Source organism: Apteryx mantelli, chromosome 28 (genome assembly GCF_036417845.1).
Source record: "Apteryx mantelli isolate bAptMan1 chromosome 28, bAptMan1.hap1, whole genome shotgun sequence".
NCBI classification, from domain to species: Eukaryota; Metazoa; Chordata; class Aves; order Apterygiformes; family Apterygidae; genus Apteryx; species Apteryx mantelli.
In genome coordinates this window covers 1,435,435-1,457,170 of record NC_090005.1, presented here as the reverse complement: position 1 = coordinate 1,457,170, position 21,736 = coordinate 1,435,435, and the positions used below count along the sequence as shown (strand labels likewise).

Sequence of the window (21,736 nt, the reverse complement as noted above, 5' to 3'; positions counted from 1 at the left end):
GTGCCGGTGGCACGGGGCCCGTGGGGTGCCGAGGAGGAGGAGGAAGAGATCTGCCTCGCCGCGTCCGTCCGCCGCATGCCCCGAGCCGGCGGGATTCCTCGAGCGCTGCGGCCCGCCCGCCGCTGCCGCCCTTCCCCGCGGCCACCCCGGGGAGCGCGGCGGTGCCCCACGCCATGGGCTGAGCCCCCCGGGGCCGCGTGTCCCGCCGTGCCGTGGCGCCTTCCCAGGCATCCGCCAGCCCCACGCGTGTGCCGAGCGGGCCGGGGCTCTGCTGGCCGGGGCCGCCGGGGGGGGGGGGCGGGGGGCCGGCCGGGGGGGCCGGGTGCCCGCGCGCAGCCCTGGCGCCCTGCCAGTGCCTATACTTGGAAGTCTCCGCGCGCCGTTCCCATATGGAACAAACATTTGCTGCAGCCCCCGGCCGCGCCGCGCTGCGCTGGCTCTATAGGTACCGCCCGCGGCCGGCCCCAAAGCCCGGCCTGGAGCGCCGCGGAGGGAGCCGCGGCCCCCCCCCCCCGGGGATGGACCCTGCCCGTGTGGGGGGGGAAGTGGGGAGGGGGCCCAGGCGTCCGGGCGGTGCCGGGGCCGTCAGCTTTGCACGCACGCGTGGCACGCCTCGCTGGTGTGCACGGGCGGCGGGGTGCAGTGCCGTGCCTCGCTTCCCCCTCGTGCAACCCCCCCCTCGTGCAAGATCCCATGCAACCCCCCCGTGCAACCCCTTGTACAAACCGCCCCTCGTGCAAGATCTCATGCAACCCGCCCCCCGTGCAACCCCTCATGCAAGCCCCCGTGCAAGCCCCCGTGTGTTGCATGGGTACGGCAGCGCGTCCGCGGGGACCCAGGCGTCCGGGCGCGACGCAGCTCCCAGCCCCGCACCGGCTGCGCTGGCACGGCCCCGGGGCGGCCCCGCGGCGCCGCTGGGCTTCCCCGCCTGGAGGGGGGCCAAGGGGGCAGGCGGGGGGAGCCGCGGGGCCGGCGCGGGCAGCGGTGCCCGCGGAGCGGTGCCCGTCTCCGGCCCAGCCGCGCTGCCGCTGCCGCGCTTTAAATCCGCCGGAGGAATTCCTGCCGCGGCCAAGACAAACGTGACCTACTTTCCGCCCGGCCCCGCGCGGAGCCGGAGGAGCCCGAGGGCCGGGCACGGCGCCCGGGGGGGGGGGGATGCGGCTGCCCCCCCACCCCACCCCTGTGCGGCTCCTTGGCCGCCCGCCCTGCCGCCTGCCTCAGTTTCCCCCAGCGCGGGGGCCGGGCGCCGCTGCCCGCTCCCCGGCCCCACCGCCGCCTCTCTGCCGCAGGAGACCCCCCCGGAGGCACCGCCGGCCCTCGCCCCCGCGCCCGCCCCGGCGCCCCCCGCCGCCGCCGTAAGTGTCCCCCCCCGCCCGGCTCCGGGGCCACGCATGGGCTGAGCGCGTCGGGACTCAGCCGGGCCCGCTCGCGCCCGCCCGGCTCGGCTCGGCTCGGCTCGGCGCGGGGCTGAGCGGGCGCCGGCGGTCTCCTCCGCAGGCTGGGCCGCGGGATGCTGCGCGGAGCTGAGCACTGAGGCGGGCGCCATGGGGCGCGCGTCGTAGCCCCCCGCCGTGGCCCCCCCCCGCGCCCGGCGCCGGTGGCGGAGCCCACTCGGACAGTGCTGAGCGCTCCTTGATGGAATTGCGGTGAATGGAACAGAAGCCCAGCACCCTGGACCCGCTGTCGGAGCCAGAGGACACCCGGTGAGACACCCCCCCCCCGGGACCCCTCTCTGCCCCCCCCCCCCGGCCTCCGCGCCCTGCCATGCCGCTGGGTCCCTCTGCGGTCCCCGCGGTCCCGTGCCCCGTGCGCGCCTGTGCATCTCCACTCCGTGCATCCGCGAGCCCCGTGCGAGCCTGCGCCTGCTCCCTGCGGGGCCGCGCCTGTGCAAGCCCGTGCCCTGCGCGTGCCCGTAGCACGTGGCCCGTGCACGCCTGCACCCCGTGCACGCCTGCGCCCCGTGCATGGCTCTTGCATGCTCGTAGCCCATGCAGACCCCTGCCCCGGGCGTGCCCCACGCGTGCCTGCAGCCCGTGCATGCCCCTTGCGTGCTCGTAGCCCATGTGCGCCCGCAGCCCATGCAAACCCATGCCCCGTGCATGCCCCATGCGTGCCTGTGCTCCGCAGATGCCCCTTGCATGCGCCAAGCCCATGCAAGCCCATGCCCCAAGCGTGCCCATGCCCCACATGTGCCCCATGCATGCCCATGCATGCCCCCCACATGCTCATAGCTTGTGCATGCCTGCAGCCAATGCCAACGTATGCCCTGTGCGTGCCCATGCTCCGTGCATGCCCCATGCAAGACCATGCCCCGTGCATGCATGTGCGTGCCCCAAGCCCATGCGTGTGCATGCCCCGTGCACGTGCATGCCCCCAAGCCCACGCGTGTGCATGCCCCGTGCATGTGCATGGCCCATGCATGTGTGCCCCATGCGTGTGCATGCCCCCAAGCCCATGCGTGTGCATGCCCATGCGTGTGCACGCCCCAAGCCCGTGCACGTGCGCGCCCCATGCACGTGCACGCCCCGTGCACGCCCGTGCAAGCCCAAGCTCCCTGCAGCGATGCCTGGGGAGGGGGAGGGCACCCAGCGGGGCCCAGGCGTCCGGGGGCCCCGGGCCTCCCCCTGCCCGGCCCCGCGGGCGCCCCGCCAGCGCCGGGGCTATTTCGGGAGCGCGGCCCGGAGACGCACGTGCCCGGGGGGGCCCGGCGGGGTCACCTTGGGCGCCCGCCGCCCCCCGGACGCCTGGGCCCCCCCGGCCCCGCCCGGCCGGGCCGGGCGCCGCCGCCAATGGGCTGGTGCGGCGCGGGTGAGGCGCGGACCCCCGCCCTCGCCCATTGGCCGGGCCCCGTGATGTCACTTCCCCGCTGAGCCAAAAGGACATTTTGTCTTTGACTGTAAATGAGCCCCTCCCCCACCGCCTTCCCGTCCCCTCCCCCACCCGCCCCTCCCCCGCCCCTCCCCCTCCCCCAGGCCCTTCTCCTCCCCCTCCCCCGCTGCTTCCCCTCCCCCACCCGCTTCCCCTCCCCTCCCCCACCCCTCGCCCATTCCCCCCTCCCCCCGGATCCCGGGGGCAGTCGGGGGCTTCCCGGGCCCGGCCGGCCCACGCGTGTCCCCCTGCACACGTGCCACTGGCCCCGAGCCGGGCGCTTGCACCCGCAGGCACCCGCGGGGCGAGGGGAGCCCCTGTCGTGGCCGCTGGCGGGCCCTGGGGACACGGGGTGCAGGGACTTGGTTGCACAGGGACATGGGGAGCACGGGGGTGCACAGGGACACGGGGTGCTGGGACATGGGGTGCATGGGGTGCACAGGGACATGGGGTGCAGGGACACGGGGCACAGGGTGCACAGGGACATGGGGTGCTGGGACACGGTGCACGGGGTGCACAGGGACGTGGGATGCATGAGGATGTGGGTTACACAGAGTGCGGAGACATGGGGTGCATGGGGACATGGGGTGCATGGGGTGAAGGGACACGGGGTGCTGGGACACAGGGTGCACAGGGACGTGGGATGCATGAGGACGTGGGGTGCACAGAGTGCAGAGACACGGGGTGCACAGGGACATGAGGTGCAGGGACATGGGGTGCTGGGACACAGGGTGCATGGGGTGCACAGGGACATGGGGTGCACAGGGACATGGGGTGCAGGGACATAGGGGGCACTGGGTGCACAGGGACGTGGGATGCATGAGGACGTGGGGTGCACAGAGTGCAGAGACACGGGGTGCACAGGGACATGAGGTGCAGGGACATGGGGTGCTGGGACACAGGGTGCATGGGGTGCACAGGGACATGGGGTGCACAGGGACATGGGGTGCAGGGACATAGGGGGCACAGGGTGCGCAGGGACGTGGGAAGCAGGGACCCGGTTGCATGGGACACAGGGTGCAGGGCCGCGGGGTGCAGGGGGCGGCGGGGTGCAGGGGGCCTGGGGGCACCGTCGGCGCGGGCCCCGGCTCACGGCGCGTCTCCCCGCAGGTGGCTGGATGGCAAGCGCAAAAGAAAGAGCAGCCAATGTTTGGTGAAGAGCAGCATGTCAGGTAGGCGCCCCGGCCCCCGCGCCCCCGCTGGACACCCCAGGGTGCCCCGGGCACCCCCCGTCCCTGCTGGGTCCCCTGGGCATCCCACGTCCTTGCTGGGCTCCCCACATCCGTGCTAGGTCCCTTGGGCACCCCCGTCCCTGCTGGGTCCCCGGATGGCTCCGTGCACCCCACATCCCTATGGGGCGCCCGGGTCCCGCGTGGGTCGGGGGGGCTGCGGGTGCCGGCAGCACCCAGGCACCCGCGATACGGCGTCCCGGCCGGGTGCCGACCCCGCGCAGCACCCAGCGCCGCGGCCGGGCACCCCGGCCCTGCCCCATTCCCCAGCGGGGAGCGGCCGACGCCGGCGGGATCTGCCGGGCGGGAGGAGGGGCCGGCTGGTGGGACCCAGGCGTCCGGGCCCCTCCCCCAGCCGGGACCCACTGCGCACCCCTCCCCCCATCCTGGGCTGGGGGAGAGCCCAGGCGTCCGGGCTCCCCAGCCCTGCATCCGGCACCCCGGGGCTCCCGGATGCGCTGGCGGGGGGAGGCGCAGGACCCCGGACGCCTGGGCCCTCCCTACAGCTGGGGAGGGGGGGGGGGGTGCAGGAGCCCAGCCGCCGGGGTGCGGGCGCCCGCGGGCGCTCCGTGCCTCAGTTTCCCCGCGGCGGCGGTGGCGGTGGGGACACTGGGCCATTGTGCGGCGGGGACCAGCCCTGCCGCGGCGCAGCCAGCACTGCCGGCTGGCAGGGCTCCGGCCCGGATAATGGGAGCTTTATCGCTGCGGGGGGCACCGGGCAGCCCCCCCCCCTCGTCCCCCCCCGCGGCTTTAACCCTTCCCGCGCCGCGGCGGGGCAGCGCCGGGGCAGACCCTGCGCGGGGGAAGCCGAGGCGCGGGGGTGCAGGCGGGCGCCCCGACGCGCTCGTCCCCGCAGGGTACATCCCTAGTTACCTGGACAAAGATGAACAGTGCGTGGTGTGCGGGGACAAGGCCACGGGCTACCACTACCGCTGCATCACCTGCGAGGGCTGCAAGGTGAGGCGCGGGGCCGGGTGGGGGCTGCGGGGCTCGCCGGGGCTCGCCGGGACTCACCGGGGCTCGGCGCCATCCCCGCTCCGCAGGGCTTCTTCCGGCGGACCATCCAGAAGAACCTGCACCCGACCTACTCCTGCAAGTACGATGGCTGCTGCGTCATCGACAAGATCACCCGCAACCAGTGCCAGCTCTGCCGCTTCAAGAAGTGCATCTCCGTGGGCATGGCCATGGACCGTGAGTGCGGGGCGCCACGGGGTGGGATGGGGTGGGACAGGGCAGTCGGCACAGCCCTGGGGCCAGTTGGGGTGGCCAGTGCAGCTAGAGGTGCCATGGGTCCGGTTGGGGTGGCCGGTGCAGCTAGAGGTGCCATGGGGTCACTTGGGGTGGCCGGTGAGGCTAGAGGTGCCGTGGGGCTGGTTGGGGTGGCCGGTGCAGCTAGAGGTGCCGTGGGGTCACTTGGGGTGGCCGGTGAGGCTAGAGGTGCCGTGGGGCTGGTTGGGGTGGCCGGTGCAGCTAGAGGTGCCGTGGGGGTCACTTGGGGTGGCCGGTGCAGCTAGAGGTGCCATGGGGGTGGTTGGGGGTGTCTAGAGGTGCCATGGGGCTGGTTAGGGGTGTCTGGAGGTGCCATGGAGGTGGTTGGGGTGGCTGGTGCAGCTAGAGGTGCCATGGGGTCACTTGGGGTGGCCAGTGCAGCTCAAGGTGCCGTGGGGCTGGTTGGGGGTGGCTGGGGTGCCATGGGGGTGGTTGGGGTGGCCAGTGCAGCTCAAGGTGCCGTGGGGTCACTTGGGGTGGCCGGTGCAGCTAGAGGTGCCGTGGGGGTGGTTGGGGTGGCCGGTGCAGCTGGAGGTGCCGTGGGGCCGGTAGGGGTGGCCGGTGCAGCTTGAGGTGCCGTGGGGGTGGTTGGGTGTGTCTGGGGTGCCATGGGGTCACTTGGGGTGGCCGGTGCAGCTCGAGGAGCCGTGGGGCTGGTTGGGGGTGTCTGGGGTGCCATGGGGGTGGTTGGGGTGGCTGGTGCAGCTTGAGGTGCCATGGGGTCACTTGGGGTGGCCGGTGAGGCTAGAGGTGCCGTGGGGGTGGTTGGGGGTGTCTGGAGGTGCCGTGGGGGTGGTTGGGGTGGCCGGTGCAGCTGGAGGTGCCATGGGGTCACTTGGGGTGGCCGGTGCAGCTCGAGGAGCTGTGGGGCTGGTTGGGGGTGTCTGGAGGTGCCGTGGGGGTGGTTGGGGTGGCCGGTGCAGCTGGAGGTGCCGTGGGGCCGGTAGGGGTGGCCGGTGCAGCTTGAGGTGCTGTGGGGCTGGTTGGGGGTGTCTGGGGTGCCATGGGGGTGGTTGGGGTGGCCGGTGCAGCTGGAGGTGCCGTGGGGCTGGTAGGGGTGGCCGGTGCAGCTGGAGGTGCCGTGGGGGTGGTTGGGGGTGTCTGGGGTGCCATGGGGTCACTTGGGGTGGCCGGTGCAGCTCGAGGAGCCGTGGGGCTGGTTGGGGGTGTCTGGGGTGCCACGGGGGTGGTTGGGGTGGCTGGTGCAGCTAGAGGTGCCATGGGGTCACTTGGGGTGGCCGGTGCGGCTAGAGGTGCCATGGGGGTGGTTGGGGGTGTCTAGAGGTGCCATGGGGGTGGTTGGGGTGGCTGGTGCAGCTAGAGGTGCCATGGGGTCACTTGGGGTGGCCGGTGCGGCTAGAGGTGCCATGGGGGTGGTTGGGGGTGTCTAGAGGTGCCGTGGGGGTGGTTGGGGTGGCCGGTGCAGCTGGAGGTGCCGTGGGGCCGGTAGGGGTGACCAGCCGCGCCGTGGGGCCGATCGAGGTGGCCGGCACGGCTAGCGATGCCGCGGGGCGGTGGGGCCGGCCGGGGGGCTCGACGTCCCCGCTGAGGGCCGGCTCGGCGCAGTGGTGCTGGACGACTCGAAGCGGGTAGCCAAGCGGAAGCTCATCGAGGAGAACCGGGAGCGGCGGCGCAAGGAGGAGATGATCAAGTCGCTGCAGCACCGGCCGGAGCCCAGCGCGGAGGAGTGGGAGCTCATCCACGTGGTGACCGAGGCGCACCGCAGCACCAACGCCCAGGGCAGCCACTGGAAGCAGAAGCGGAAATTCCTGGTGAGCGCCCGGTGGGAGCCCAGCCCCGTCCCGCGCCCGGCCCCCGCCTGGGCTGAGCACCAGCACGCTCAGCGCACGCATGAGGCCGCCGCGCTGCCCTCCCACGTGGCGCGGGGGGAGGAAGGGGGGGGCCCAACTCCCCCTCCCAGGTGTCCTTGTCCCGGGTGTCCTTGAGCGCGGGAGCGCGCCGGAGACGCCTGTCCCTCCCGGCAAAGGGTTAAGGGGGCGAGCGGTGACCGAAGGGGACAGCTGCGCGGTGGGGCGGCCGCCGTCGGGTCCGGCTGTCCCCGTGCTGTCCGTCCATCCATGCGTGCCCGCTGTGCCGCTGGGCACACAGCTCCCTCTCCTGGCTGCTGCCCTGCGCCCAGGACGCCCGGGTCCCCGCGGCAGGCGGCGCGGGGCCGCCGTGCCTCGGTTTCCCCCGCACCGGGAGCCCCGGGGCCGCCGTGCCTCAGTTTCCCCCGCACCGGGAGCCCCGGGGCTGCCGTGCCTCAGTTTCCCCGGGGCTCACGGCCGCCCGCTCTGTGCCCGGCAGCCCGAGGACATCGGCCAGTCGCCCATGGCCTCCATGCCCGACGGGGACAAAGTCGACCTGGAGGCGTTCAGCGAGTTTACAAAAATCATCACCCCGGCCATCACCCGCGTGGTCGACTTTGCCAAAAAACTGCCCATGTTTTCGGAGGTAGGGGGGGCGGCTCCGGGGGGGTGGGGGGCCGGGGCCGGGGCCGCCGCCTGACGCCGTGTGCCGCAGCTGCCTTGCGAAGACCAGATCATCCTGCTGAAGGGCTGCTGCATGGAGATCATGTCGCTGCGGGCGGCCGTGCGCTACGACCCCGAGAGCGAGACGCTGACGCTCAGCGGGGAGATGGCCGTCAAGCGGGAGCAGCTCAAGAACGGCGGCCTCGGCGTCGTCTCCGACGCCATCTTCGACCTGGGCAAGTCCCTCTCTGCCTTCAACCTGGACGACACCGAGGTGGCCCTGCTCCAGGCCGTGCTGCTCATGTCCTCAGGTGCCGGCGCCGCGGCCGGGGGGGCGTCGTGGGGGGCCGGGGTGGCAGCGCCGTGCGCCGAGCCTGGGATCCGTGCCGGGGATGTGGGGTGGGCACCTGGAGGAGCCGTGATGGACTATGGGGAGATGTGGGGTGGGCACCTGGAGGAGCCGTGATGGACTATGGGGAGATGTGGGGTGGGCACCTGGAGGAGCCGTGATGGACTATGGGGAGATGTGGGGTGGGCACCTGGAGGAGCCGTGATGGACTATGGGGAGATGTATGGTGGGCACCTGGAGGAGCCGTGATGGACTATGGGGAGATGTGGGGTGGGCACCTGGAGGAGCCGTGATGGACTATGGGGAGATGTGGGGTGGGCACCTGGAGGAGCCGTGATGGACTATGGGGAGATGTGGGGTGGGCACCTGGAGGAGCCGTGATGGACTATGGGGAGATGTGGGGTGGGCACCTGGAGGAGCCGTGATGGACTATGGGGAGATGTGGGGTGGGCACCTGGAGGAGCCGTGATGGACTATGGGGAGATGTGGGGTGGGCACCTGGAGGAGCCGTGATGGACTATGGGGAGATGTGGGGTGGGCACCTGGAGGAGCCGTGATGGACTATGGGGAGATGTGGGGTGGGCACCTGGAGGAGCCGTGATGGACTATGGGGAGATGTGGGGTGGGCACCTGGAGGAGCCGTGATGGACTATGGGGAGATGTGGGGTGGGCACCTGGAGGAGCCGTGATGGACTATGGGGAGATGTATGGTGGGCACCTGGAGGAGCTGTGATGGACTGTAGGGGGATGTGGGGTGGGCAGCGCTGTGCCTGGAGCCCTGGGACACGTGAGGTTGGGTGCTTTGCTGCTCCAGGCCCTGGGAGCTGTGCAAGGATGGGAGATCCCAGGGTGGCCCCCAATGCCCATGGCCGGGGAGGTGGACAGGGATGTCCAGAGTTAGACACTGATGCTCATGGCCGGGGAGGTGGATGGGGATGTCCAGGGTTGGACACTGATGCTCATGGCCGGGGAGGTGGACGGGGACGTCCAGGGTGGCCCCCGATGCCCATGGCTGGGGAGGTGGACAGGGATGTCCAGGGTTGGACACTGATGCTCATGGCTGGGGAGGTGGACGGGGATGTCCAGGGTTGGACACTGATGCTCATGGCTGGGGAGGTGGATGGGGACGTCCAGGGTGGCACCTGATGCCCATGGCCGGGGAGGTGGACAGGGATGTCCAGGGTTGGACACTGATGCCCATGGCTGGGGAGGTGGACAGGGATGTCCAGGGTTGGACACTGATGCTCATGGCTGGGGAGGTGGACGGGGATGTCCAGGGTTGGACACTGATGCTCATGGCTGGGGAGGTGGATGGGGACGTCCAGGGTGGCACCTGATGCCCATGGCCGGGGAGGTGGACGGGGATGTCCAGGGTTGGACACTGATGCCCATGGCTGGGGAGGTGGACGGGGATGTCCAGGGTTGGACACTGATGCTCATGGCTGGGGAGGTGGACGGGGATGTCCAGGGTTGGACACTGATGCTCATGGCCGGGGAGGTGGATGGGGATGTCCAGGGTTGGACACTGATGCCGGGGCAGGCGGCGTGGTGCCGGGGCGCCGCCGGAGGAGGGTGCGCGCGGGGGGCCGGCACCCTCCGGACATGGGTGCCTGCGCCCCGCAGACCGGACGGGGCTGATCTGCGTGGACAAGATCGAGAAGTGCCAGGAGACCTACCTGCTGGCGTTTGAGCACTACATCAACTACCGCAAACACAACATTCCCCACTTCTGGCCCAAGCTGCTGATGAAGGTGACGGATCTGCGCATGATCGGGGCCTGCCACGCCAGCCGCTTCCTGCACATGAAGGTGGAGTGCCCCACCGAGCTCTTCCCACCCCTCTTCCTCGAGGTCTTCGAGGACCAGGAGGTGTAGGGCGGCCGCCCCGCGCCCCCCCCACCCCCCCCCCCGCGCGCCCCGTGCCCCCCGCGCGCTTGCTTCCCCGCTCCGCTTCCCCCCTTTTTCTTTTTCTGCCCCCGAACCGCGGGCGAGGGCGGGCGGTGCTGCACCCCGGGGCGGGCGGCCGGGCAGGGGGGGTCCGGCGGTGGTGGCAGGGCGGCAGGGTGGCGGGGGGGGGGGGGGAACGCTGCCGCCCCGCGCGCCCGGGGCACCCCGGCGTCCCCGCGGCCCCTCCGCGCCGGCACGGCTCCGCGGCGCCCCGCGCCGGCACCTCCCTCGCCCCAGGACTTGACGAATTTTGTTTGTTTGCACAGGGAAGGGCCCCGACGGTCGAGCGTTTCCTTTATTGTTCTTCTCTTCTTAGATTATTATTTTTTAAGCATTTATTTCCCTCCCTGAGAGGCTAAAATATTAAACTAACTGCACTTTGGAAGGAGAGAGGAGAGGAGAGAGGAGGACGGGGGCGCTGGGGCTGCACAGGGAGACGCTGCCCGGGGCGGCGGGGGCTGCCGAGGCCGCATGCACTTTTGGCCCGGCGGCAGCGCGCGGCGGCCACGGCGCCGGGGACCCCGGGGTGCAGGTGCACCCGGCCGCCCCAGCGTTGCACCGTGCCGGGGCGCCCTGGGGTTGCACCGTGCCGTCGCATCGTGCCAGGGCGTTGCGTTGCGCCGGGGTGTTGCACTGTGCCGGGGCGCCCCGGGGTTGCACCGTGCCGTTGCACCGTGCCCGGGTGCCCCGGCGTTGCACTGTGCCAGCGCGTTGCACCATGCCGGGGCGCCCCGGGGTTGCACTGGGCCGTTGCATCGTGCCGTTGCACCGTGCCGGGGCGTTGCACCGTGCCGGGGCACCTCCGGCACCACTGTGCATGGGGGGACCCAGCCCCGTCCCGCGGGGACCGGGGACCCCCCCCATGCCACGTCTCTGCTTCGCCCTCTACCTCTCGGCCGCACGGTCCCGGCCCCCCCCCCCCCCCCCCCCCCCCCCGCAAGCCGCTTTGTTTCGGGGCTTTTTTCTGTCTTTTTTTTCGGGCTGAGAGGAGGCAATTTTGTGCCAAGCGCCGGCGGCAGGGGCGCGTCGCGGCCGGGGGGGGGCTGCGGGGCCCCACTGCGGCCGCCCCCCCCCAACAAACACCCCCCCCCAACACACACCTTTTCCGTTGTTTTTTCGTTATGTTTTTTTTTTTTTCTTCTCGTCGTCGTCATCGTTTTATTTGTTCTGTTTTCCGTCAAAAGTTGCAATGGCCCGGAGGCGCCGGCGGGGGCGAGCGCCCGGCCGCACTGCACTACTGCCCGGCGGCGCGGGGGGGCCGGCGCCTCGCGCGGCCTTGTCACCGTCCCCCCGGTTTGGGTTTGTGAATTTTCTTCTTACCTCAGGCGGGAGGCCGAGGGCTGGGGGCGGCGGGGGGCAGCACCACCGGGCAGGCGAGGCAGGCAGGCTGGCAGAGCCCATCTAAGCTAATATATATATATATATACATACATATATATATATATATATAAAAATATCTATAAAATATATAATTTTTGTAATTAAAAAAAAATCTTTTTACGGGTCGTTTAAAAGCAGAAATCCCAACGTGAAACACTTCCTCGCCCCGTGCCCGGCGGCGGTGCTCACAGCCCCGGGGCCGGGCCGGGGGCCGTGCCGGGGCGTTGCAATGGGGACGCGGGCGGTGGCACCCGCTGCCGCCCCGGCCCGGGAGGGGACGCGCTCGGTGCCCTCGGCTCCCGCTGCGGGGCTTGGTTCGCGGTCAGTGCAAGAATGTCTTAAGCTCTCGCCCCGGGCTCTGCCGGGTGCCCCGGCACGGCGCAGCTCGTGCGACAGGCAGCGCCATCGCCCGCCCTCGTGCGGATCCCGGCGCCTCCCTGACCCGGCGCTCGGTGCTGCACGCGGGGCCAGCTCCGTGCGCGTGCTGGGGCCCCCGCGCCAGGCCTTAACATGGTGCCTTTGGGGCTGCGGGGCCGGGAGCTGGCAGGCTGCACGATGCCCACGCAGTGCCCGTGCAGTGCCGGTGCAATGCCGGTGCAATGTGTGTGCAGCACCGGTGCAATGCACGTGCAGTGCTGGTGCAATGCCGGTGCAATGCCGGTGCAGTGCCCGTGCAGTGCCGGTGCAGTGCCCGTGCAGTGCCGATGCAATGCCGGTGCAGTGCCGTTGCAGTGCCCGTGCAGCGCCGGTGCAGTGCCCGTGCAGTGCTGGTGCAGTGCCGGTGCAATGCCCATGCAATGCCCGTGCACCACCAATGCTCACGGCTCCGTGGCCGTGCCGGGGTCGGGGCAGGAGAGCCGTCATGGGACGTGTCTTAAGCAGCAAACGTGCCCCCGGCCGGGCGCCTGGCCCCCCCCGCCCTGGGGCAGCGCGGCACCGTGGGGCGGCTCGTCCCAGGGGGCACAGCCCGGTCCCCTCTCCCGCCACCCCCCCCCCCCAGGTCCCCGCTCGTGTCCCCGCTCGCTCTCACCGTGCCGGGCCGCGGGGGTGCCCCCGCGCTCGTGAGCATGCACTCGCACTCACGCTCGCTCGTCCGCGCGCGCGCGCGCCCCCGCGGGCCGCTCCGTCTCGTCTCCGTCTCGCCGTCGCACGTCCAGCGTCGCCCCCCGGCCCCGGCGCGGCGCCCCGGGGAAAGGGGGGGAGGAGGGGGGGGGGACGGGACCCGCGTCCCCGTGTCCCCCGCGTGCCCGGTCCCCCCCCCCCCCGGCACATACCTCAAGGCTCCCGGAGCTGGCTCCTGCGCCGGGGGCGCGCGGCGCGGTGCGGTGCGGCGCCGCGGGGGTCCCCACGTACTATGCATTGCGCCCCCGGCCCGCGGGGGGGGGGGGGGAGGGGGGGGGCCGCGCAGGGAGGCGCTGAATGTACGCCGGCCGGGACCCCAGCGAGGCCGGGGGGGGGCGGGGGGGGCCGGGGCAGGCGCTGCTGATTTACGTGACAATCACAAGTCTGTGACGTGCGATTTTAAACCCTTTTGTGTTTTGGTCAGGATTTTAAAGAAAGATATTTTTATGGTAATTGTTGCTGGTCTATTTTACTATATATTTATGTAATAAATATATGATGAAAAAAAAAAAAAAAACCAACCAAACCCACCCACCCAGCTCGGCTGGCCTCCGGCCTCTGCTTTCCACCGCTGGCCGCGGGGCGTCGAGGGGGTCCCCCCGCCCCCGGGGGGCCGCGAGGGGCCCCGGCGTCCGGCCGTGCCGGGGGCGGCCCCCGCGAGTCCAGCAGCGCTCGGCACGTGGCTGCGGGGCCGGGCGCCCCGGCGCTATGTACAGGGTCCCCGCCGGGGGGGACAGGGTGGCGCGAGGGGTCCGGGGGGGGGGGCCCCGGCGTCCGGGGGCTACTGGGCGTCGATGCGGAAGGAGAGCAGCTTCTCGGAATGCATGTTGTTGAGGGTGCGCAGGTCCGGCAGCTTGAGCAGCAGCTTGGTGAAGCGCGACGTCTCGGCCGGGTGCGTCTTGAGCACCAGCGCGCGCAGGGCGCGGATCAGCGTCTCCTGCAGCTGCTCCACCGACGCCGCATCCTCCATGCCCGAGCGGTCTGCGGGGACGGGGCAGTGAGGCCGGCGGCACCCCCGGCGCCCCGGCCCCCCGCGCCGCCGCCCCCCTGTGCCAGCCCCACCTGCCGAGACCAGCACGACGGCGGTGAAGAGCCCCAGCTCCTCGTCGCTGAGCTCCAGGGCGCTGAGCTTCTCACTGAACTCGAACATGGAGCTGAGCAGGTCGCCCATGCCCATGCCCCAGAGCTCCTCCAGGCTGTACTTCGTCCGGCTCATGAACGTCACCGTCTGCTCCTTCACGTTGAACAGCGAGGCGAAGCGCACCATCAGCACCTGGGGCAAGGGCGCCGCGTGAGGGCTGCGCGTCCCGGCGGGCTGCACCGCGCCGAGCTACATCGTGCAACGCTGCGCTGCACCGCGCCAAGCTACATCGTGCAACGCTGTGCTGTGCCGTGCCACTCTGTGCTGCACTGCGCCGTGCTGTGCTGCAGCGCGATGCCATGCTGCACTGCACCGTGCTGTGCTACGCTGCACCGTGCAATGCCACGCTGCACCGTGCAATGCCGTGCTACACTGTGCCGTGCCATGCTGCACTGTGAGATGCTGCACCGTGCCGTGCTGCAATGCACCATGCACTGCCGTGCTGCACTATGCAATGCCGTGCTGCGCTGTGCCGTGCCGCACTGTGCGATGCTGCACCGTGCTGTGCTGCAATGCACCATGCACTGCTGTGCTGCACCATGCACTGCTGTGCTGCACCATGCAATGCCGTGCTGCACTGCACCAGGCTGTGCCACGCTGGCAGCCCCCTGCCACCCTCCGGTGTCTCATCCACCCCCCCCACCCCCCGGACCTACCTCAAAGGTGCCGGCCTTGAGCAGGGTGACCTGGTCGTGCTGGGAGAGGGCCTGGAAGCCGGGAATGTGCTTGGCGAACTCCACCACCTCGCGGACGGCCGGCGTGAAGCTCAGGGAGAAGTCCTCCCAGATCTCCTGCACCGTGCGCCCGCTGCGCCCGGGCGGGTGCGTGTTCATGGGGCAGGCCTGCGGGCGACGGCGCGGCCGTGAGCCCCCGCGCCCGGGGCCGCCCGCGTCGCCGCCGGGGCGAGTAGCGGCTGCGGACACCCGTCTGGGGGGGGCTGGCGCTCACCGGCAGCATCTCCTTGGGGCGGCGGGGCCAGGGGCAGCCCGGCGGCGGGGGCAGCGGGCCGGTGGCGGCGGGGCAGAGCCGCGGCGCGGGGGGGCCGGGCGGCCAGCCCGGGGGCCCGTCCCAGCGCGGGATGCCGCTCTCGCGGGCCGGGGGGGGGCCCAGCTTGTCGTGGGCGTAGACGAAGATCTCCTTGTGCGCCTTGGCCACCTGGGCGATGACGTCCTCGGTGGCCCCGCCGGGGCTGGGCGACCGCGGCGGCGTCAGCTGCTGGGGGAACTGGGAGAAGCAGGCGGGGGGGGCCGGCGGCGGGGGGCCGGGGGGCGGCGCGCGGCCCCCGCCGGGTGCCGGGCCCTCGCCGGTGCCGGGCCCGCTCGGCGGGGGGCTGCCCAGGCCGCTCATGGCGCTCTGCATCTCCGCCAGCATCCGCTGCTTCTCCCGCTTGGGGATGCGCCCGAAGCGCACCGCTGCGGGGGGACACGGGCGTTAGCGCCTCTGGGTGATGACCTCCCCCCACAGGCCAGCGGGACACAGGTCCGGGGGGTCCCCGGAGCGCAGCTGCATCCCTCATCCTGCCAGGAGGGTGTGTGCAGCCCCAAGCACAAGCAAGGGAGCTGGGGGGGGGGGGGAGGGGGTGTGTGCAGCATGCAAGTGTGCAAGGAAGTGTGCAAGGAAGCGTGCACAGCATGTAAGTGTGCAAGGAAGTGTGCAGTGTGCAAGAGTGCAAGGAAGTGTGCGAGCAAGCATGCACAGCACGCAAGAGTGCAAGGAAGCGTGCACAGCATGTAAGTGTGCAAGGAAGTGTGCACAGTGTGCAAGAGTGCAAGGAAGTGCGCAAGCAAGCATGCACAGCGTGCAAGTGTGCAAGGAAGCGTGCACAGCGTGCAAGCAAGCATGCACAGCGTGCAAGTGCGCGAGTGCAAGCAGGGGGACTGGGCCTAGGGGCCCCGCGCAGCGCCGAGTGGGGGGGTCCCGGGGGGGTGGCGGGCGCTCACCATCGCGGGACATGCCGACCAGCAAGCACTTCTTGAAGCGGCACTGCTGGCAGCGGTTGCGGTTGATGCGGACGATGGAGCAGTTCTCGTTCTTGAGGCACTTCTTGTACTGGATGTTCTGCTGGATGCTGCGGCGGAAGAAGCCCTGCAGGGAGGCCGGTGGTGAGGGGGGGGGTCCGAGGGGGCGCCGCGTCCCCCCCCCCCCGCCCCGTGCACCCCCCCCCCCCCGCGGTGCCGCTACCTTGCAGCCCTCGCAGGCGTGCACGCCGTAGTGGAAGCCGGAGGCGACGTCCCCGCACACCTTGCAGAGCAGCACCATGCCGTTGAGCTCTGCGGGGAGACGGGGGTGAGGGGGGGGGGCCCGGGGGGGCCGCAGGACCCGGCCCCGCCGCCCGGCCCACCCTGCTCACTCGTGATGGAGCCGCCGGCCTTGCTGGGGGAGCCGCGGCGCCGCTCGTCCGCTGGCACCGGCTGCACCCCGGGGAAGCTCCCCGAGGAGCCGTACGAGGAGGACGAGGAGGAGGAGGAGGAGGAGGAGGAAGGGGAGCCGTCCTCACGGGAGCCCAGTGAGCCGCCGCCGTAGCTCCGGGCGTCCTGCAGGGAGCCGGTGGGCGACGGCGGGAAGTAGGTGGGGAAGGGCTGGGAGCTGCCGTTGGAGCTGTCGCTGCACAGCGAGACGGGGCTGGTGCGGCTGGGCGAGGAGCCGCTGGAGCCGACGTAGCTGATCACGCCGCCTGCGGGCACAGCGCGGGGGTCACGCGTGCAGCGAGCGGCGCCCGGCCTCAGCCTCGCCGCGGCACGGGAGCCTCCGGCACGAGCCGGGGCCGCCCGTGGCACAACGCCCCGACGACGACGCCACGGGCGCCGGCCCCACGTGGGACGGGGACACGGGCACGGCCGGCGACACGGGCACGGCGCCCCGGAAATGCCCGAGGGAGGAATGCGGGATGCGAAGCGGCGGAGGCGTAATCGGGATGCGCCCGGCTTCCCGGACGCAGCCCGGCCTCCTCCCGCCCTGACCGTCCGGGACGGCTCCCTGCGGCTCGGCCCCCCCCATCCCTCCCGGTGAGGGCAGGGGGCTCCATGCCGGGGATCCCCGTGGAGCCAGGAGCAGCGGAGCGAGGCTGCGGCACCGGGGCCCCCCCCCAAGCTGCCCGGGCCGCGGCTCCGGCTGACTCAGCGCCGGACACGTGCGGGGCGGCGTTCCCGCAGGCGGCTCGCCGGGGCCATGTGCCTGCCGCCCCACAGGGCACCTCTGGCACAAATCCGTGGAGCCGGGAACAGCGCGGTGCCGCGACCCGCAGCGAGCCCCCCCCTCCCCCCCCAAACGGGGACAGCGGGTCCCGCATCCCTCGCCGGCACGGCACCGGGGTGGGCAGGATGCCCCTGTGCTGCCCGCGTCCCGCGTGTCCCGGTGCCCTACCAGCGCCCGCGCTGCCCCCACCCCGCTGCCGCCGGCCCCGGGGCCAGGAGCAAATCCCCCCCCCATCCCCGACATCCATGGGGGCCGGGGGAGCCGGCAGACCCCCGACCACGCGGGGGAGGGAAAGCGGCTCCTGGGGCTCCTCAGCCCCCGGGACCGTGGGAACCCCGGGCAAAGCACCAGCACTTCGGGGCACCCCACAGCGGCAGCACCCGGGGGGAGGGGGGGGAATCCAAGGCACTGGGACCCCGGGGGGGGGGTCCTGACCCCAAAAGCACCAGCAGCTCATCCTGCCCTTGCACCCCCGAGCAACAGGACCCAATGGGGACACCGAAGCGCTGAGACCCCGGGGGATACCTGCTCCCGGAGCACCGGGACATGGGGGGGCACGTGATGCATTGGGAGCGCGGGGGGGGGGGGAATCCCCAAAACACCGGGACCCCGAGGGGGGGGGTCCCCAGCTCCGGTGCACCGGGACCCCGGGGGGGGTCCCTGAAGCACGGGGGGGTCCGTGAAGCGCCGGCCCCGGGTGCGCGGCGCAGCGGGAGGCGGCGAGCCCGGCCCCGGGTCGCCCCCCCCCCGCTCCCGCGGCCTCACGCCGCCGCGCCACGTGCTCGGGCCGCACGTGGCCGCCCCCGGGCCCGCCCTCCCTCACGCTTTGCCCCGCCCCCGCCTCCCCATTGGCCGTCCGCTCCGCCCGGGCCCGCCCCCGGCCCCCCTCCGCCCCGGGGCCCCGTTGCCCCGGCGATGGCGTCACCACGCCCCGCCCCTTCTCCCCCACCCCCCCTCCACCCCCTCGCCGCTGTTTTAAAAGGGCGACTCGAGCGCGGCGTCCCCGCTTCCGGCTGTGACGTCGCGCGGGGAGGGAGGGGGGAGAAGCGATGATGTAATGAGGGGCCGGCGACCAATGGGCGGGGGCGGGGCGGGGCTGCGGGGAAAACAAACTCCGCACGTGGCAGCGCCGGGGAGGGGCCACGTGACGGGGGGGGGGCAGCGCCGCGGCGGCCCCGGGCCCCCCCCCCGGTGTCACCCCCCCGCCGGGGCCCGGCGCGCGTGACCCCCCGCCCCCCCCCGGCCCGCTGTGCGGTCCCGGTGCGCACCCGCACACAGCCCCTTCCCTGCCCCGGTGCATCCCCCCCCTAACTCCCGGTGCCCGGGCTCACCCCCGGTGCATCCCCCCTAACCCCCGGTGCCCGGGACTCCCCGGTTCCGCCGTGTATTCCCCCCCCCTCCCCCCGTCCCGGTGTCCGGGCTCCCCCGCCCCGTCCCGCTGTCCGGGACTCCCCGGTCCCGGGTGCATCCCCTTCCCTGTCGCGGTGTCCAGGGCTCCCCGGTGTCCGGGACTTCCCGGTCCCGCCGTGCATCTCTCCCTGCGCCGGTGTCCTGGCTCACCCCCCCCTGCCCCGCTGTCCGGGACTCCACCGTGTCCAGGCTCACCCCCCCCGCCTCGGTGTCCACAACCCCCGATCCCGGTGTCCGGACCCTTACCCCGCTGTGCAGCACCGCCCGGTCCCGGTACGAAGGAGCTCCGTGCCCGGTGCGCATCCCTCCCCGATCCGCTGTCCGGACCCCTCCACCCCCCCGGTCCCCGGCGCGCAGACCGCGGCCGCGCTCCGGTGGGCGGCAGCGGCTGGTCGCGGTGCGGGGACGCTCCCCGGGGGGCGCGGGAGCGCGGTCGCGGGGCCGGGGCCGGCCGGCGGGGCGGGGGGCTGCGGCGGGGCACTGACCTGTGCTGCCGGTGTCGGGGGCGGCCATCGTGGGGCTGGCAGCCGGCTGTCACGGCGCCGCGCACCGGGCACCGAGCCGAGCCGCGCCGCGCTAAACCGGGCCGTGCAAAAACCGAGCCGCGCTAAACCGGGCCGTGCAAAAAAACGGGGCCGTGCAAAAAAAAAAAAAAAACAAAAAACAAAAACCAAAAAACCGAGCGGTGCCAAAGCGAGCCGAGCGGTGCCGTGCCGCGCCGCCGCCCGGCAGGGCTGTTGTGCGCCCGCCGCCCGCCCCGCCGCCCGCCCGGCACCGGCCGCGGCTGCGCACTGGGCCGCACGCGGCGCCGCCGCCTCCCCCATGTGATTCCCGGGGAGAGCCTCGTGCCCCAGTGACACACTTTCCGCCGGCGGCCCCGGCGCCCGGCCCGGCGGCGCCGCGCCCCCCGCCCGCCGCCCGCCCGGCACCGGCAGCCCCGGCGCTGCACGGTCCCGGCGCGGGGAGCGCCCGCGGAGGGCACTGCACGGCCCCCGGGGTGCACCGTGCCCGGCACCGGGGAGGGCATTGCACGGCCCCCGGGGTGCACGGGCGCTGCACCGTGCCTGGCACCGGGGGCACCCGGGGAGGGCACTGCACGGCCCCCGGGGTGCACCGTGCCCGGCACCGGGGAGGGCATTGCACGGCCCCCGGGGTGCACGGGCGCTGCACCGTGCCTGGCACCGGGGAGGGCACTGCACGGCCCCCGGGGTGCACCGGCGCTGCACCGTGCCTGGCACCGGGGGCACCTGGGGAGGGCATTGCACGGTCCCCGGGGGGTGTCCTGGCACTGCACCGTGCCCGGCACCGGGGGTGCCCCGGCAGGGCATTGCACGGCCCCCGGGGGTTCCCAAGCACCGGGGGCACCCATGGAGAGCATTGCACAGCTCCAGGGATGCCCCGGCACAGTGCCCAGCGGTGGGGGCGCTTGGCACGGCACGACACGACACGGGCACTGCAAAGCTCCCGGGGACACCCGGACCCGGCACTGGCACGGCAGGACCCGCTGCACTGGGGACACCTGTGCACGCAGCGTGGTGTGACACCCCCTGCACCGGCAGGAACCTGTGCACAGCGCGTCACAGCACCGTCCCCTGCACGGGGCACCCCTGGGCACAGCGTGGCACCGGCACGGCTGAACCTCCTGCACTGGGGTGCGCGGCACCCCCTGCACGGCACAGCAGGACCCCCAGGCCCGGCGCACTGCGCGGCTCGCGCACCGCACCGGCACGGCACCACCCCACGCACAGCCGAGCCCCCAGTGCCGCCCTGCCCGGCCCCTGGCTGTCCCCGTGCCACCGTGCCCTGCTGGCCGCAGGGTGACGTGGCACCCTGAAGTGCCAGGCCAGCGCGGCACGTGCTCGGGGGCCAAGCCAGAAGGAGGATGCCCAGGGCACAGATGTGCTCAGCACCGGGAAACCCATCCGAGCTGGTCCGGCGGGACAGGAGGTGTCGGGTGCCCCGGCTGCGCGGGGCCCTGCAGGAGCCACCGGAGCCCGGGCCATGCCGGCACGGCTGCAGCGCGCTGCTTGGGACGCGGCAGGAACGCTGGGGCGCCCCGAGGCAGCGCGGCGCAGGGACGCCCCGTCACCCCGTGGGAAGTGCCGCTCCCTGAGTCACCGGCCCTTGCGCCATGCCGGGGCCGGCTCGGGCTTCCCCCGGCTGCTCCCAGGCGTATGTGCGGGACCGGGGCTCCTGGGGAGGCCCTGGAGCCGGTGGCACCGTCCACCCTGGTGTCCTGCTGCCGGGGGACGGCAGTACCCCAGTGCCTGCTGCAACCTGCACCTGGCTGCCCCGAGTGCCCGGGTCCCGTGGCCCTGCTCGGAGCCGTGTTCCTCTCCCGGCACGTTCCTGGGCCCTGGCAATTAGCCGTGACTCAGCCGCTCGTTTTAATTCAGAAAACAACCCTGCGCGCACCGCTGCGGCTCGTGGCATGGAGTGCGGATGCAGGGATGCTCCGCGGCTGCAGGGATGCTCGGGGGGGGAGCGGGACTCGCAGGGCTGAGACCCCCCCGCCGCGGGAAGCCCTCCGCAGCGAGGGGACCGCTGAAGCTGGCAGGGCACTGGGGCGCGCTGCAGCCCGGGCACGCACCCGCCGTGCCCCGCTCCTCCCCGGGTCACCCGAGTCAAGGGCCCGAGCGCCAGCTGCGGTTCCCGCAGGACCGCCCGCCGCGTTCCCGTCCTGTTTGTTTACCCGGCGCCCGGCTCCGGGAAGCTAATCTGCAGCGCGCAGGGGGCATTTTTTTTTTTATGCCCGTCCGAGGCCGTCACGCGCCCGCGTCCCCGGGCACCGGGTGAGCCTGGCCCTGGGAGCGGCGGGGGACGCACGTGGCCCCGTCGGGCCGCGCCAGCCCTGCCCCACGGCCCCTGCCCACCGCCACGGCCCCCGGCCCTGGCAGAGCCCCCCGGCCCCGGCAGAGCCCCCCGGCCGGCCGCAGCCGGGCACAAGGACGCAGCTTAAAAATAGCGGCCGCGGAGGGGGGGCGCGTGCCCCGTGCCCGCTCGAAGCGGTGCCGCGGGGCCACGTGACGGCCGCGCCGCTCCCCCAGCGCCTGCCCGCACAAGGGTTTATTTTTACTCCGAGCCTGGCCGCCTGTTTACCTTGCCAAACCTTTTCCGGGAAAGGGGGGTCCGTCTCCCTCAGCCCCGGGGTTTTCCCTCCCTGCACGGGCGCGCTGGCCTGCCGGGCACGGGGCACGGACCCCCCCTGCGCCCCCCGGCCCCAGCCAAGCCCCCCCCCGGGGTTGGGGCACCCTCCAACCTCCCCCCCGGCTGCGGGGTCCCGTCGGCGCTGAGGGCAGGGTGTCCATCCCGGGTGTCCCCCCGTGCCAGGTGGGGGCTCGGCGTCCCCCCTGCAG

The 21,736-nt window shown here is 72.8% G+C and overlaps 2 protein-coding genes across 3 annotated transcripts; one reads left to right on the top strand and one right to left on the bottom strand.

Annotated features, from left to right (window-relative positions):
• The first annotated feature begins 1,299 nt into the window (after nt 1-1,299).
• THRA (thyroid hormone receptor alpha) lies at nt 1,300-11,055 on the top strand. 2 transcript variants are annotated; one of them, XM_067311927.1, is made up of 10 exons: nt 1,300-1,355; nt 1,498-1,703; nt 3,979-4,040; nt 4,954-5,054; nt 5,141-5,288; nt 6,933-7,138; nt 7,674-7,820; nt 7,890-8,148; nt 9,810-9,994; nt 10,399-11,055. In XM_067311927.1, exons 2-10 carry the CDS (start codon nt 1,651-1,653, stop codon nt 10,489-10,491), a joined length of 1,254 nt encoding a protein of 417 aa, XP_067168028.1. In that variant the 5' UTR covers nt 1,300-1,355; nt 1,498-1,650; the 3' UTR covers nt 10,492-11,055. The 2 variants fall into 2 exon arrangements, with proteins under 2 accessions (XP_067168028.1, XP_067168029.1); XM_067311928.1 differs by lacking the exon at nt 10,399-11,055 and having other exon boundaries at nt 9,810-10,077.
• Nucleotides 11,056-13,415: 2,360 nt separating this feature from the next.
• On the bottom strand, nt 13,416-18,893 carry NR1D1 (nuclear receptor subfamily 1 group D member 1). The gene is made up of 8 exons (XM_067311926.1): nt 18,866-18,893; nt 16,126-16,449; nt 15,957-16,045; nt 15,716-15,860; nt 14,724-15,187; nt 14,432-14,617; nt 13,697-13,907; nt 13,416-13,615 (listed from the first exon to the last, which is right to left on the bottom strand). Exons 1-8 carry the CDS (start codon nt 18,891-18,893, stop codon nt 13,416-13,418), a joined length of 1,647 nt encoding a protein of 548 aa, XP_067168027.1.
• Nucleotides 18,894-21,736: the final 2,843 nt, after the last annotated feature.